Genomic DNA, 16,936 nt, shown 5'->3' with positions numbered 1-16,936 from the left:
TGTAAGACGTATGTTGTTCCATGCCATCATAGCAGCTTTATTTAGAAATGTTTACATTCAACTGACAAATCTATACAACTCTTGATTCTCATTGCACTACTGCAAATTAAAAGGGACTGGAAAAATGTAAGACTTGTATTTGTTTTCAAAATGACAAAGGGGAAGAAATTGAAAAAGCTAAAGTCAAGGCCTAGTGCTCCAGTTGTAGACCCTGGAGGACAACCCCAAAAAATGTCTTAAGTTATTTTTTTCAACTCGACCACAAACTGAAGGATCATTCAAGTCTAATTGCAGAGGAAGAAGGGAGCATCGGGATGGGGGTTATAGCAGTCCATCCAGAGAGCTAGAAACAGAAGGTAGTTACTGGGTTGTGGTGGTGATGCTTCAGGGAAACGGATAGGATAGGCACTATGGTCACTAAGCTTTCCTCGGGAACGGGGCGGCTGCTGAAACGTGTCGCATCCAGCAAGCCTTCATAACTGACATGTTCTCGTTGAAGTGAAGGGGGAAAACAGACACCAAATGCCAGGAAGTGAATTTGACAATGAGTAACCTGTGAGTGAGGACAAATAAATATTCTCTATTTGATCAGATAAAAAGTCAGGAAATGTGTCTCGAACTTTAAAGCAAAATTGAGGTACTTTTGAATTTGGCCCAACCGTTTACAGCAAGAGACGCACGCTTACTTAAAAGTCAACACCCACCACCCCTTTCCCAGATGGAGTTGGGAGGAAGCTTGTGTGTTTTGCATTTGGTGCTATGTGGAGGATTAGGATGTGAGCCACAGGACAGGGTTAGCAGGACCGGACATCTCAAAGCGCTGTGTTTAGTTGGCTTTGTCACGATAGTGATGAACACGGATGCAGGCAGCAGCCACTCAGGCCTTCATGAGGGCGCCCACAACAGCACGGGCGTTGAGGCTCCGCAGGTCATTGTAGGTCTGCCCTGTGCCCACAAACACAATGGGCTGGCCTGTGATGTAGGTCATTGAGATGGCAGCGCCAACCTGAGGGGAGGAGTGACATCAGCTTTGCAACCAAAAACCATGCAGACTTCTGTTCTGACAATCCGATAAGGATGTCAAACAGCATTTCAAAAGCTTGGACTTCCTATCAATAAAAAACATTGTTTACAGGGACTTCTGTTAACCCATAAGAATCTAAGCTGGGGGGGGAGCGGGGTTCTACTAAACTATATGGAATTATTTTATTATGGTTATACCAAGGATAATTTAGCCAATTGATTTAGTTATGAAAAATATATTTTTGGCTTTACTATTAGCCCATAAAAACAGTCCCCCAAAAATACAAAAAAATAAGCTTGTTCTGAAGTGTCTGTAGTCAAATGACATACGAACCTTGTCATCAATGGTGTCAAACTTGGTGAGAACGATCCCGTCGATGAGACGAGGCTTATCAGACATGGAGTGATCAGCCAGCGCCTGGTTAAATTTCACCTGCAAGTATAGTATCACACTCATTATACAGTGTAGAGTGCAACATAAAACAGCTATGCAAATAAACAAAATAGAGAATCTATATATATTTTAAAGGCGGCAGGTAGCCTAGCAGTCAAACGGACTGGACAAGTAACCGAAAGATCGCAGGTTCGAATCCCGGAGCAGACTAGGTGGAAAAAGCTGCCGATGTGCCCTTGGTCAAGGCACTTCTCCGATAAGTTGCACTGGATAAGTGTCTGCCAAATGACTTAAATGTGCCCTCTGCACGACAAGTTAAAATACAATTTACAGAGCATTCGGTAAGTATTCAGACCCCCCCCGACCTTTTCCATATTTTGTTACGTTACAGCCTTACACAAATAGATTAAATAGCTTTTTCTCCCTCACTAATGTACACAATACCCCATATTGACAAAGCAAACCAGTTTATAAATCTTGGCAAAAAAAAGTAATATCACATTTACACAAGTATTTAGACCCTTTACTTTGTTGAAGTATCTTTGGCAGCAATTACAGCCTTGAATATGACGCTACAAGCTTGGCACACCAGTATTTGGGAAGTTTCTCCAATTCTCTGCAGATCCTTTCAAGCTCTCTTAGGATGGATGGGGAGCAACGCTGCACAGCTATTTTCAGGTCTTTCCAGAGAGGCCGGGCTCTGGCTGGGACATTCAAGACCTGTCCCGAAGCCACTTCTGCGTAGTCTTGTCTGTGTGCTTAAGGTCGTTGTCCTGTTGGAAGATAAACCATCACCCCAGTTGGAGGTACTCCCATCTCCACAGAGGAAATCTGGAGCTCTGTCAGAGTGACCATCGGGTTCTTGGTTATCTCCCTGACCAAGGCCCTTCTCCCCCAATTGCTAAGTTTGGCCGGGCGGCCAACTCTAGGAAGAGTCTTGGTGGTTCCAAACTTCTTCCATTTAAGAATGATGGTGACCACTGTGTTCTTGGGGACCTTCAATGCTGCAGAAATGTTTAGGTACCCTTCCCCAGATCTGTGCCTCGATAGAATTCCTTTGACCTCATGGCTCAGTTTCAAATCATATCACATTTTATTGGTCACATACACATGGTTAGCAGATGTTAATGTGAGTGTAGCGAAATGCTTGTGCTTCTGGTTCTGACAATGCAGTAATCTAACACTTCCCCAACTACCTAATACACACATCTAAAATGGGGAGAATGAGAATATGTACATATACGGATGAGCGATGTCTGAGCGGCATAGGCAAGGTGCAATAGATGGTATAAAAGAGTGTAAACATTATTTAGAGTGGCATTGTTTAAAGTGACTAGTGATCCATTTGTTAAAGTGGCCAGTGACTGGGTCTCCATGTAGGCAGCAGCCTCTCGGAGTTAGTGATTGCTATTCAGCAGTCTGATGGCCTTTAGATAGACAGCTTTGATGCACCTGTACTGACCTCGCGTTCTGGATGTTAGCGGTGTGAAGAGGTAGTGGCTCTGGTGGTTTTCTTTCATTATCTTTTTTGCCTTCCTGTGACATCGGGTGTTATAGGTGTCATGGAGGGCAGGTAGTTTGCATCCGGTGTTGCGTTGTGCAGACCGCACCATCCTCTGGAGAGCCATACGGTTGAGGGCGAAGCAGTTGCCGCACCAGGCTGTGATACAGCCCGACAGGATGCTCTCGATTGTGGATCTGTAAAAGTTAGTCAGGGTTTTGGGTGACAAGCCACATTTCTTCAGCCTCCTGAGGTTGTCTGTGTGGGTGGACCATTTCAGGTTGATGTGTACGCCAAGGACCTTAACTTCCCACCTTCTCCACTACTTTCCCGTTGATGTGCTGTTTCCTGAAGTCCACGATACTCCTTTGTTTTGTTGAGTGAGAGGTTGTTTTCCTGACACCACACTCCGAGTGCCCTCACCTTTTACTGTACCCGTAGGCTGTCTTGTCGTTGTTGGTAATCAAGCCCACTACTGTTGTGTCGTCTGCAAACTTGATGATTTAGTTGGAGGCGTGCGTGGCCACACAGTCGTGGGTGAACAGGGAGTACAGGAGGGGGCTGAGCACGCACAGTTGAGGGTCAGCGAGGTGAGGATGTTTCCAATCTTCACCACCTGGGGGCGGCCCGTCAGAAAGTCCAGGACCCAATTGCACAGGGCAGGGTTGAGGCCCAGGGCCTCCAGCTTGATGATAAGCTTGGAGGGTACTATGGTGGTAAACGCTGAGCTGTAGTCAATGAACAGCATTCTTACATACAGTTGAAAGTTTGTATACACTTAGGTTGGAGTCAGTAAAATGTTTTCAACTACTCCACAAATTTCATGTTAACAAACTATAGTTTTGGCAAGTCGGTTAGGACATCAACTTTGTGCACGACAAGTCATTTTTTCAACAATTGTTTACAGACAGATATCACTTATTCACTGTATCACAATTCAAGTGGGTCAGAAGTTTACATACACTAAGGTGACTGTGCCTTTAAACAGCTTGTAAAATTCCAGAAAATGATGTCATGGCTTTAGAAGCTTCTGATAGGCTAATTGACATCATTTGAGGTGTACCTGTGGATGTATTTCAAGGCCTACCTTCAAACTCAGTGCCTCTTTGCTTGACATCATAGGAAAATCCAAAGAAATCAGCCAAGACCTCAGAAAAAAATGTGTAGACCTCCACAGGGCTGGTTCATCCTTGGGAGCAATTTCCAAATTCCCGAAGGTACCATGTTCATCTGTACAAACAATAGTACGCAACTATAAACACCATGGGACCATGTCGCCATCATACCGCTCAGGAAGGAGACACGTTCTGTCTCCTAGACATGAACATACTTTGGTGCAAAAAAGTGCAAATCAATCCCAGAACAACAGCAAAGGACCATGTGAAGATGCTGGAGGAAACGGGTACAAAAGTATCTATATCCACAGTAAAACTAGCCCTATATCGACAACCTGAAAGGCCACTCAGCAAGGAAGAAGCTACTGCTCCAAAACCGCCATAAAATAGCCAGACTACGCTTTGCAACTGCACAAGGGGACAAAGATCGTACTTTTTGGAGAAATGTTCTCTGGTCTGATGAAACAAAAATAGAACTGTTTGGCCATAATGACCATCGTTATGTTTGGAGGAAAAAGGGGGATGCTTGCAAGCTGAAGAACACCATCCCAACCGTGAAGCACGGGGGTGGCAGAATCATGTTGTGGGGGTGCTTCGCTGCAGGACGGATTGGTGCACTTCATAAAAAAGTTGCATATTGAGGAATGAAAATGATGGGGATATATTGAAGCAACAGCAACACATCAGTCAGGAGGTTAAAGCTTGATCGCAAATGGGTCTTCCAAAAGGACAATGACACCATACTTCCAAAGTTGTGGCAAAATGGCTTAAGGACAACAAAGTCAAGGTATTGGAGTGGCCATCACAAAGCCCTGACCTCAATCCCATAGATAATGTGTGGGCAGAACTGAAAAAGCATGTGTGAGCAAGGAGGCCTTACAAACCTGACTCGGGTAAACCAGCTCTGTCAGGAGGAATGGGCCAAAATTCACCCAACTTATTGTGGGAAGCTTGTGGAAGGCTACCCGAAACGTTTTGACCCAAGTTAAACAATTTAAAGGCAATGCTACCAAATACACTCAATTATTATGTAAACTTCTACCAAATACTAATTGAGTGTATGTAAACTTCTGACCCACTGGGATTGTGATGAAAGAAATAAAAGCTGAAATAACTCATTCTCTACTATTATTCTGACATTTCACATTCTTAAAATGAAGTGGTGATCCTAACTGACCTAAGACAGGGAATTTTTACTAGGATTAAATGTCAGGAATTGTGAAAAACTGAGTTAAAATGTACTTGGCTAAGGTGTTTGTAAACTTCTGACTTCAACTGTAGGTATTCCTCTTGTCCAGATGGGATAGGGCAGTGTGCAATGTGAAGGCATCGTCTGTGCTCCTATTAGGACGATATTCAAACTGAAGCGGGTCTAGGGTGGCCGGTAAGGTGGAGGTGATATGATCCTTGACTAGTCTCTCAAAGCACTTCATGATGACAGAAGTGAATGTTATGAGGCGGTAGTCATTTGGTTCAGTTATCTTTGCCTTCTTGGGTACAGCAACAATGGTGGCCTTATAAATTCACTCACAGAGTCAGCGTATAGGTCAATGTTATTCTCCGAGGCTGACTGGAACATATCCCAGTCCTCGTGATCAAAACTATCTTGAAGTGTGGATTCCGATTGGTCAGACCAGCGTTGAAAGGTTCTTGTCACTGGTACATCCTGTTTGAGTTTCTGCCTATAAGACGGTAGGAGCAAGATGGTGTCGTGGTTGGATTTTCCGAAGGGAGGGCTTTGTGTGCATTGCGGAAGGTAGAGTAGCAGTGGTCGAGTTTATTACCCACAGCGTGTAGTGCAATCAATATAATATACTAGACTTTAAGTAGCCCTTTTCTCAAATTTGCTTTGTTAAAATCCCCACCTACAATAAATGCAGCCTCAGGATATATGGTTTCCAGTTTACATAGAGTCCAGTGAAGTTCCTTGAGGGCCATCTTGGAGTCTGCTTGAGGGGGAATGTACACAGCTGTGACTAACTGATGAGAATTCTTGTCAGTTATAGTTTGTGGGGAATTCTAGGTCGGGTGAGCAGAAGGACTTGAGTTCCTGTATGTTGTTATGATGATTACACCATGAGTCGTTAAATCATGAAGCATACACCCCCGCCCTTACTCTTCCCAGAGAGGTGTTTAATCTCTGTTGGCGCGATGCATGGAGAAGCCCGGTGGCTGAACCGATTCCAAAAACATATCCAGAGAGAGCCATGTTTCTGTGAAACAGAGAATGTTACAACCTCGGTCTCTCTGGAAGGCAACCCTGGCTCAAATTTTTCGTCTATCTTGTTGTCAAGAGACTGGACAATGGCGAGTAGTATACTCGGGAGGGGTGGGCGATGTGCACGTCTACGGAGCCGGCTTCTGGGATTAGATCCATTGTCCAGGGTGGTGGTCCAAACAGAGGTTCCACTTAGGGAAAGTCGTATTCCTGGTCGTAATGTTGACGTCGCTCTTATATCCAATAGTTCTTTCCGGCTGTATGGAATAAGACTTAAGATTTCAGAAATAATACATTAAAAAATTTAAATTCTGCATAGTTTCCTCTGTCAGCGCCATCTTGAGAATTTTGCACTGTCAACTGTGGGACCTTATATAGACAGGTATAGGTCTTTCCAAATCATGTCCAATCAATTGAATTTACCACAGGTGGACTCCAATCAAGTTGTAGAAACACCTCAATGATGATCAATGGAAACAGGATGCACCTGAGCTCAATTTTGAGTCTCATAACATAGGGTCTGAATACTTATGTAAATAAGGTATTTTACTTGTAATAAATTCGCTAACATTTCTAAAAACCTGCTTTATGGAAAAAGGGTTGTAGTAAATACAGCTAAAGCTCATGGATTTTTCTACCATTAATCTTTGGGCGGGCTGCCTATGCGTTTTCTTCGGGTCGCTTAACTCCAAACGGTGTAAAAAAAAAGAAGATTTTGGATGCAGAAACGCTTTCAGTGTAAACTTAAACGACAAAAAAAAGAAAGTATGGGGAAAGATAATGGACCTATGTATATTATTTTATAATATAATCTTTGAGAGGTAACAATAGTCAAAATAAAAGCTAGACAGTCAGGGAGAATTGACAACTCCAAAAACAATTAATTTAGCATGATTACATTTGTTATTGTTTTTGCAAAAGAACACAGAATTAGCCATGGCAAAATGCATAGAATTTCAAGAAACTAGCTTTAAAAGAGCAAAGTTCTCTCAGCTGAATGCAGGAAATTGTCTTAAATGTAAAAAAAAAAATGTTTCTACACCGCCAAGATGGCGGCCCCATTTTCAACCAGAAAAAACCCTGAAGCTATAGCATAATCCAAAATAAACTCAGAGTATCTAAAACGCATCCGGAATTCTTTGACAGTTGGTCTGTTTTTTACCTTCTAGGGATCAGAGTTTCAGAGGCATATTAAAAAGTAGGATGTTATATGACAGTGGTCACAAACCTTAGAGTCAGATCACTTTCTGAATCAAAATGCACGCCGAGATCTAACGCTCTGATTTTTTTTATTAACATGACTTTAAAAAATGTAAGCTTACGCAACATTAACCAATTAAAAACAGTACTGTAGCAATGAGGTTTGTGCAGTAAGCTATAGGCCCAAAACATTATCACCGCATACTGAATTTGCTTGAATTTACCTGCCAATGCATTGTTGTGGTTTGGGACATTTTTAAACATTTCCAAAATTTGAGGTATTGTGAGGCACAGCTGAGTGAGCATACATTTAAATAATTTCATTTTTATTTTACTGGGCTGATGGTGCCTGCATCTGATGGTCAGTCTCAGAGGGAGAGAGCAGCAGACTGAGGGTCCGTCTCTTGATATCCCTCCACTCTCCCTTTCCTCCACTGACCAAAAAAGGAGTCGCACCGCATTATTTCTGCCTCATGCACAAATTCATGTTCTTACTCCTATGAACAGAGAAAGTGAAATATTCCTTGATATGAAAAAAGACCCAAACCGCTAATAATAATAACGCAAGCCTATAGATACACTTTCCTACTCATTCATTACTGCTGCACTGCTTGTAGTAGCGCTGAGTAGAAATAGAAAGAATGTACATTTTATGGCTTATAAAAGTGTTGAATACAAAGTGTTGACAGCTCTGAGTAAGAACTTAAACTCACTAATAAAAACAGCAGCTCTTTGCTGTATTTGTTGACAGTCTCTCTGGTCTTGGTTTTAAACATTTTGAAATCTCACAGTATCAATTTTGCTGTAGCTTTCTTTTATGCCTGCTACATTACTGCAGACTCGGTTATCTGAGCAATCTGATTGGCCAGCGGTAGCATAGTGCACTTGGCAGAACCTACCACCAACAGCCGAGACTAATAAAAAAATAGGAACAAGGCTTTATCGTTGGGTTTTTTACATAAATGTTTGGCAATCGACTAGAAATGCCTTGGAGATCGACCGATTGGTGACCACTGTTGTATAAGGACTTACCAGCTGGTCCACAGCCTCGTTGCCCACTAGAGCTTCCCCCACGAACAGCACCAGGTCAGGCATGTTGACAGCTATCAGCTTGGCCAGAGCAGTCATCAGGGGGGTGTTGTCCTGCATCCGCCCAGCAGTGTCCACCAGCACCACATCAAAGGCCTGGTTACGGGCTGGACAGAGAGACAACAAAGGATTTCTTCACTTGGTTGAATGAACGTCTGACTTGGTCCATATACTCAGTTAATATGCGAGACAATAAGAAGCATTCGTGAACCCCTCCTACAGATCACCATACATTTATTTGAGGACAGTCAGAGCTATGGCATACTATGGGGCTAGGATGACCTAGTCTATGAATGGCAAGCTGGGGAATGGTATGGTTACCATAGGCAATAGCCTCCATGGCGATGCCAGCGGCGTCCTTCCCGTAGCCCTTCTCATAAAGCTGCACTATGGGCCGTCCCCCGTGGTCCTGAGGGGGGTGCAGGGAGTTAAGGCGGCGCTGGTGGGTACGCAGCTGCTCCACGGCCCCCGCACGGAATGTGTCACAGGCTGCTATCAGCACGGTGAAACCATTCTCGATTAGCCAGAAAGAGATCTGCACACAGACAGAGGATGTAGGGTTTCAGCAAATAAAAAACAATTTCCCTGCTGGTTTTTCTGTGGTCTGAATGGGGGCTTCCAAGGTATTCGGTGGCCTATGTATCTAGACAGCCTGGAAAGGTCCAACCAGGACCTGGTTTGGTTAAATGGATACAACCCAGGTTTGAAATACCCAACAATACCAATGTTTTCAATATGACGGATTAAAAAAATAATAATAATACTGACACTATGGTGGATCTCACCTTGGCCAGGTTGGTGGACTTTCCGACCCCGTTGACCCCACAGAAGGTGATGACGAAGGGCCTGCGCTGGCTACGAGCCTCCAGGACATCTCTCAGGATGTCCACACGCCGCTTAGGCTGCAGGATCTGGACCAGGGAGTCCTGCAGGGCCCCCTTTACAGTTGAGGCCACAGCTATTACAAGAGAGGGGGGCTTTATCAGAGCAAGAGGGGTACTCTGAACTGTTGTGCAGCATCTTCATCTCTTTGGGGGTGTGGAGTCTATCTAGTTCACTTAAATCTCTCCACAGGTGAACTCATTATATTGTGGACTTATTCTACTCAGTGGCTATGTGGAAGACAGTTGTACTCACTGGTGAAGGTGCCCATGACTTTGCCCTCCAGTTTCTTGGCTACAGAGTCACAGAGTTGGGAGGCAATTTCGGCTGCTACATTCTTAGCTGAAAAAATAAATTAAAATTAAAATAGATTAGAAAATTCTATGAATACAAGTCAAATGTGAGGCTTTTCCCCTCAGGTGACCTAGGACATGTACAAATCTATGTTGAACAGTGAATTACACTCCCGTACATATTTATTTTGACAGTGAAGCTAAAACTGTTGTGTCTCTACTCCAGCATTTTGGATTTCAGATTAAATGTTTCATATATGCGGACAGTACAGAATGTCACCTTGTATTTGAGGGGATTTTCATACGTATCCGTTTTACTGTTTAGACATTAAAGTACTTTATGTATCTAGTCCCCTCCATTTGAAGTGCATGTGGATGCTACCATGATTACGGATAATCTTTCATTAATAATGAGTGAGGAAGTTAGATGCACAAAGATCATACACCCATGGCATACTTACCTCTCACCATTACCAATAACAAGGGAGGCTACATTTTGTTTTTTGGGGGGGTATGATATTTATGCCTCTAACTTCCTCAATCATTATTCTCAATTAATTCAGGATTATCCAGATTAATGTAGAAGTGTTCAGGAACATATATTCTTATTTACAATAAGAGACTCCAAAGACAATTACATTATGTACCACTAATTTCTATTGGGCACATCAATCTGAAACACAATCAATACAAATTTCAAATATTTACAACATTGTAGAGTCACAAGATTGATGTAGCCATTGCATGAAAGGAATATGGGACCAATACTAAACGTTTGACCACCCCACAAGTTAATTTGTCCAAATACTTACAACCTTCAAATGGAAGGGACTAGATACATAGGGCTTTCATTTCTAAAAAGTTAAAACAGATATGAAATACCCTCAAATAAAAAGGTGACATTCTGTATGGTCACCTCATATGAAACACTTGATCTCAAATCCAAAATGCTGGAGTATAGAGCAAAATAAAAAGTTTTAGCTTCACTGTCCAAATAAATATTAAGGGGAGTGTATGTGTTAAGAAACTGATACAGTAGTGGGGAACAGAGGAGTCCATACCGATGAGGTGGTCCCTCATCTTGTCCAGAACTGGCTCCATGTCCTCCTGGCTCAGACTCTTAGAACCCACCAGGCCCTTCAGCATCCCAAACATCCCTCCAAAAGCACCCTTTTTGGGGCTGAGGAACATTTTAAAAAGGACACTTAGACAGGAGCAACAGGGCACAACATCACATTCATATCATCTTCCATTCCTCAGCCATGCTTCCTATTATCTGACACATTAAATAATCAAAGGGTCTCACATTTTCTTGCTAATGTCAGCAACTACCACCCTCTCCACAGAATCTTCTTCCTCCTCCTCCTCATCATCTCCCTCGCTGGACTCGTAATCCACGGCGAGCAAGTCACCCTTCATCGAGCTCAGCTGCATCCCCTGGACAACAAGACAAGACTTTATTAAGATATGCAATTCCTATAAACTAAGCACTTCTACACCACATGGGCCTTATTTATCAAGGTACCAACAGAGCATCCCTGAGGCTATTAGCTCTAGTCTGGTTAAACCAGACAGACCGCTGCGCTCACCATTATTTCACTGCATTTAAATAATGTGAGCGCAGCATTTAGTCTGGTACAACCAGGCTATATTAGCTCTGCTGCTCTCAAACCCAACAGGCACATACCGGGTCAGCTTGAGCATCCAAGCCTTGGTCTCCAGCAGCATGGGCTCCATTGCCATTGCTCTGGCTATAGTCCAGTTCTTTGGTGCTGCTGCCACCCAAGGTCCACACCCGCTTCTCTTTCCCCTTGGGTTTCTCCTTCGCAGGCTTGGGGGACTTACTGGAAGGCAAGAGACAATGTGACTTCCAGTACTGAAGCAACTGTCAGCAACATTCCAAATTAGAACTTTAACCACATTGGGTCCCTCCCAACCCCACTCACCTGGGCTTCTCCACAGGTGCCCCCATGCGCTTGCGGATAAACTCCTCTCTCTTCTTCTGAATGATCTCCTCCTGGGTCAAACCTTGGTTACCGTTCTCTTCTGTCTTCTGGGCACTGGCTGGAGCCTTAGCTTTTTCCCCTTTCACAGGCTCAGCAGCAGGAGCTAGGGGGGAAAATATCAGAAACTAACCCCATCCACACAAAACATTATCAATGTCCCCATCACAGGAGGTTGGTGGCACCTTAATTGGGGAGAATGGGCTCGTGGTAATGGCTAGAGCGGAATAGTATCAAATACATGATTTCTATGTGTCTGATGCCATTCCAGTTGCTCCATTTCAGAAAAGTATTATGAGCCGTCCTCCCCTCAGCAGCCTTGTCTGGTCCCCATGAAATTAAAACATGAAGAAAAATGGACCGGTTTCAAACAGAAATAGTGTAACCATGACAAAGTGCTTGTATTCCAACACCTTCATAATAATCATGTCAAACCCTTACCCTCTTTTTTGGCATTCTTATTCTTCTTGCCACCCTGTTCCTTGCCCTTATCCCCTCCCTTCGTCTCGATCATGGACTTCACAGTTTTCTGGGATTTCAGGGAAGCATTGAAGCTTCTCATGGAGGTGGGACCTCGAGCTTTGCTGCTCTCCTCCGCCTCACTAGAGCACAACAGGACAGTAACATTTGAGTCAAAGCACTTAGCATTTAACTTGAACTATAGTGAAATTCTATTTTGTACAAGTAGCCTTCAGGTCCTTGTAGACCTGTGAGTTGGCAACTCAACAGCTGGTTGTGTGTGTGAGATTCAGCAAATTAGTTTGAAAACAGAATCTTCTCTTTATGCACCAGTATCAGCCCTAAGATATGACACTGCTTACCGAAGAAGCATTTTGAAGTCATCCTCAAACGCAAAATGGCTGTTCAACAGCGCAAGGGACCCCTTTTGCTCCAGCTCGTTCTTATAGCGATCCCTGAAGTGGAGCTGTACGTCATCTATGAACTTGTCAACATACGTCAGCGTCAGGATTTTTTGAAAACCCACCTACACAAAAAAGAGAAGCATGGTCAGTTTGGAGTCCATGGACTGCATGAGAAGAAAACACTTCTGTATGTTAGTATGGTATGTTCCTTCAGGAAATAGTAAATGTTATAATACACTGCAGTTCTCCGTGAAACTTACCACAAAAACCAGCTCAAACTCATTATCGAGTTTGTACTTAAGACTCAAGGCATCATGAGAATAGGAATTGTTGCCACTGCGTTCCTGAAACAAAATAAGAGAACCATTAACATTAATACTGTATCACTGATCAGAGGTTATCACTGAAATGAAAACATTTCTCTTGAACACATGTTCTACACTGAACAAAAATAAACATGTAAAGTGTTGGTCCGATGTTTCATGAGCTTAAATAAAATATCCCAGAAATGTTCCATATGAACAAAAACCTTATTTCTCTAAAATGTTTGGCAAAATGTGTTTACATCCCTGTTAGTGAGCATTTATCCATTTCCAAGATAATTCATCCACCTGACAGGTTTGGCATATCAAGAAGCTAATTAAACAGTTTGATCATTACACAGGTGCACCTTATGCTGGGGACAATAAAAGGCCACTTTAAAAATGTGCAGTTGTGCCACACAAGACAATACCATAGATGTTTCAAATTTTGAGGGAGCATACAATTGGCATGTTAACTGCAGGAATGCCCACCAGAGCTGTTGCCAGAGAACTGAATGTTAATTTCTCTACCATAAACCACCTCTGTCATTTTACAGAATTTGGCAGTACTTCCAACCAGCCTCACAACCGCAGACCACCTGTGGGCAACCGGTTTGTTGATGTCAACGTTGTGAACAAAGTGCTCTATGATGGCTGGCGGTGGGGTTATGGTATGGGCTGGCTTAAACTACGAACACAATTGCATTTGATCAATGGTAAATTGAATGCACAGAGATACCATGACGAGATCCTGATGTTTTCTGATCCAGACCACCTACCTTACCCCTTTTTTATGTATATGTATTCCTAGTCACATGAAATCCATAGATTAGGGCCTAATGAATTTATTTAAATGTACTTATTTCCTTATATGAATTAACTCAGTAAAATATTGGAAATAGTTGCGTTTATATTTTCGTTACGTATAAATACTTGATATCTAGCTAGCAACGTGGTAATAGTCTTGCATTTTGTGATAATCCCACTAGGCTGTGATATTGTGATGTGGCTGGCAAAATAACAACCTGTGCGCGTGTAACCCCAGTTCCCAAATCCCCCATGTCTGTATTACGCAAGCATATACTAGCTAGCGCAATCGTAGCATTACCAAGCTAACAAGTGCGCTAGCTTTACCAATATATACATCCTATTTAGTTTAGACAAAGAAAAATGTACATGATAGGTGTATCTACGAAAGCTACGTAGCTAAATTAGCAAACCAGTTTGTTGATGAAGTGGCGACGCTCTGGCGCATGCTGAAAAACAACCATACACACCGCTAGGCTGCACAGAAACATGACAGCTGTCACTTGATTTAAGTATTTCTCACCTGAAGGATCACGGAGCGGATCAGCGCGTTGACAGGCCCGGTGAAGGACTCTGTAACACCGGTTCCCTGAAAACACCACAACACTATGCCCCCCTTACTAAAGATGGTGAAGAAATCCAGCATCTTGACACCACGTACACGAAATAATATACCAACGTAAAGAAAACAAACAAAAACGTTAAACGGAAGGGGGGAAAACGCTATAAATAACTGATCGGAAGAATATTTTAAGTGGCTTCGCCTCCAGAAGGAAATCTAATCAGATATACAGTATCTGATGAAAAATTTCCTCCCAAGTCAAGCTACCTCCACCAACACTGTTTTAGACACGTCAGTTGCAAGACCAGGAAATGACGTTTTCTTCCGGAGATTTCTGATTCTTCTTCTTTGGAGTTCAACGGCGGTTGGCATCCAATATGCCTCATTACCGCCACAAACTGGACTATAATATAAAATCATACTTTGTGATACAAAACGGGGAAAGAAAAAACAAATGTAAAACTACAAAAAAAACACCCTTCCAAACTGTGGTGGCAGAATTTGTGTTGACCTGTTGAAACGTCTCAAGGGATATGTTCTGTGTTGGACTGTGATGTAATGCCTTTCATAGACTCCTGGTATGTATGCACCCTAACACAAGGCTATTATGTTCTGTAACTGTTGCTTGTACAAAATAACTGTTGTGTAAACAATTTTATTGTGTTATCACTTCCCACTATATAAAGAACATGCAGCCATTCTCAAGTTCTTCCCTGTGAAATCAGAGGTTGATCTCCCCTACAGCTGCTTGTATAAAGGTTTTCTATTATACCATTAAGTAGTCTCTGCCTTCATCTTTGGATCTAATTTTCAACAACATTTGGTGCCGTGATCCAGATGAGAACAACCTGAATTTCTGATCCGTTCTGCCCGGCTTGGAAAAATGTAAGATACCTTATTTAAACATCTCTGTGAGGGACTGTCTGTTTTCCAGCCGAGCCTTAATGGTGTAAGATCTTGTCCTCCTCATCAACAAAATGTTGGGGTTCAATTTGGCAGAACAATTTTTCTATAATAATGAATCTCGCCGGTTAACAGTGATCAATGGCAGCACAGGTGTGTATCTAATAGGGATTGGTTTTCCTACAATCAGTTGAAAATAAGGTTGGGTCAGTCTATAAATAGGTATACATTTCACTACACTTGCAGGTGAATACGGTTGGATCAGTGACAAAATACTGTTGGATAAGTATATAATTTAGGATGGGTCAGTATATAAATAGGGATTGGATTCCCTACAATCAAATACATAATTACAGTGGGGCAAAAAAGTATTTATTCAGCCACCAATTGTGCAAGTTCTCCCACTTAAAAAGATGAGAGGCCTGTAATTTGTCATAGGTACACTTCAACTATGACAGACAAAATGAGAAGGAAAAAAATCCAGAAAATCACATTGTAGGATTTTTAATAAATGTATTTGCAAATTATGGTGGAAAATAAGTACTTGGTCAATAACAAAAGTTTAACTCAATACTTTGTTATATACCTTTTGTGGGCAATGACAGAGGTCAAATGTTTTCTGTAAGTCTTCACAAGGTTTTCACCCACTGTTGCTGGTATTTTGGCCCATTCCTCCATGCAGATCTCCTCTAGAGCATTGATGTTGCTAGGCAACACAGACTTTCAACTCCCTCCAAAGATTATCTATGGGGTTGAGATCTGGAAACTGGCTAGGCCATTCCAGGACCTTGAAATGCTTCTTAGGAAGCCACTCTTTCGTTGCCTGGGCAGTGTGTTTGGGATCATTGTCATGCTGAAAGACCCAGCCACGTTTCATCTTCAATGCCCTTGCTGATGGTAGGCTTTGTTACTTTGGTCCCAGCTCTCTGCAGGTCATTCACTAGGTCCCTCCGTGTGGTTCTAGGATTTTTGCTCACCGTTCTTGTGATCATTTTGACCCCACGGGGTAAGATCTTGCGTGGAGACCCAGATCGAAGGAAATTATCAGTGGTCTTGTATGTCTTCCATTTCATAATAATTGCTCCCACAGTTGATTTCTTCAAACCAAGCTGCTTACCTATTGCAGATTCAGTCTCCCCAGCCTGGTGCAGGTCTACAATTTTGTTTCTGGTGTCCTTTGGTCTTGGCCATAGTGGAGTTTGGAGTGTGACTATTTGAGGTTGTGGACAGGTGTCTTTTATACTGATAACAAGTTCAAACAGGTGCCATTAATATAGGTAACGAGTGGAGAACGGAGGAGCTCTTAAACAAGAAGTTACCAGAAATCTTGCTTGTTTGTAGGTGACCAAATACTTATTTTCCACCATAATTTGCAAATAAATTCATTAAAAATCCTACAATGTGATTTTCTGAAATTCTTTCCCTCATTTTGTCTGTCATAGTTGAAGTATACCTATGATGAACATTACAGGCCTCTCTCATCTTTTTAGGTGGGAGAACTTGCACAATTGGTGGCTGACTGAATACTTTTTTGCCCCTCTGTAAATACAACCACTATATATATATATATATATATTACTGATTTCCACATGAGAGGAAGTGAACTAAAGGATTGAGCATGTTTAATGAGGTTGGTAAATGTAAATCAAATCAAATGTTATTTGTCACATACACATGGTTAGCAGATGTTAATGCGAGTGTAGCGAAATGCTTGTGCTTCTTGTACCGACCATGCAGTAATATCTAAGTAATCTAACCTAACAATTTCACAACAACCTTAT

The 16,936-nt window shown here is 42.4% G+C and overlaps 1 protein-coding gene across 1 annotated transcript; it reads right to left on the bottom strand.

Moving 5' to 3' along the window:
- Positions 1-11: 11 nt before the first annotated feature.
- On the bottom strand, positions 12-14,968 carry srpra (SRP receptor subunit alpha). Its single transcript, XM_046314014.1, has 14 exons — positions 14,214-14,968; positions 12,842-12,925; positions 12,540-12,703; positions 12,160-12,320; positions 11,662-11,824; positions 11,403-11,559; positions 11,022-11,152; positions 10,777-10,895; positions 9,678-9,764; positions 9,326-9,498; positions 8,862-9,075; positions 8,484-8,647; positions 1,358-1,456; positions 12-1,006 (listed from the first exon to the last, which is right to left on the bottom strand). Exons 1-14 carry the CDS (start codon positions 14,334-14,336, stop codon positions 878-880), a joined length of 1,968 nt encoding a protein of 655 aa, XP_046169970.1. The 5' UTR covers positions 14,337-14,968; the 3' UTR covers positions 12-877.
- Positions 14,969-16,936: the final 1,968 nt, after the last annotated feature.

This window comes from Oncorhynchus gorbuscha, linkage group LG19 (assembly GCF_021184085.1).
Source record: "Oncorhynchus gorbuscha isolate QuinsamMale2020 ecotype Even-year linkage group LG19, OgorEven_v1.0, whole genome shotgun sequence".
Lineage (NCBI taxonomy): Eukaryota > Metazoa > Chordata > Actinopteri > Salmoniformes > Salmonidae > Oncorhynchus > Oncorhynchus gorbuscha.
Note: the sequence above shows the minus strand (reverse complement) of the source record. Positions and strands in the feature narration are given on the sequence as shown.

What these genes read in the sequence shown, in the direction of transcription:
- srpra (XM_046314014.1), bottom strand. Translation starts at nt 14,336, where the DNA reads ATGCTGGATTTCTTCACCATCTTTAGTAAGGGGGGCATAGTGTTGTGG. An exon ending in AGTCATGGGCACCTTCACCA is followed by an intron (nt 9,499 to 9,677) that starts GTGAGTACAACT and finishes CTCTTGTAATAG; the next exon opens with CTGTGGCCTCAACTGTAAAG. An exon ending in CATGGAGGCTATTGCCTATG is followed by an intron (nt 8,648 to 8,861) that starts GTAACCATACCA and finishes CTCTCTGTCCAG; the next exon opens with CCCGTAACCAGGCCTTTGAT.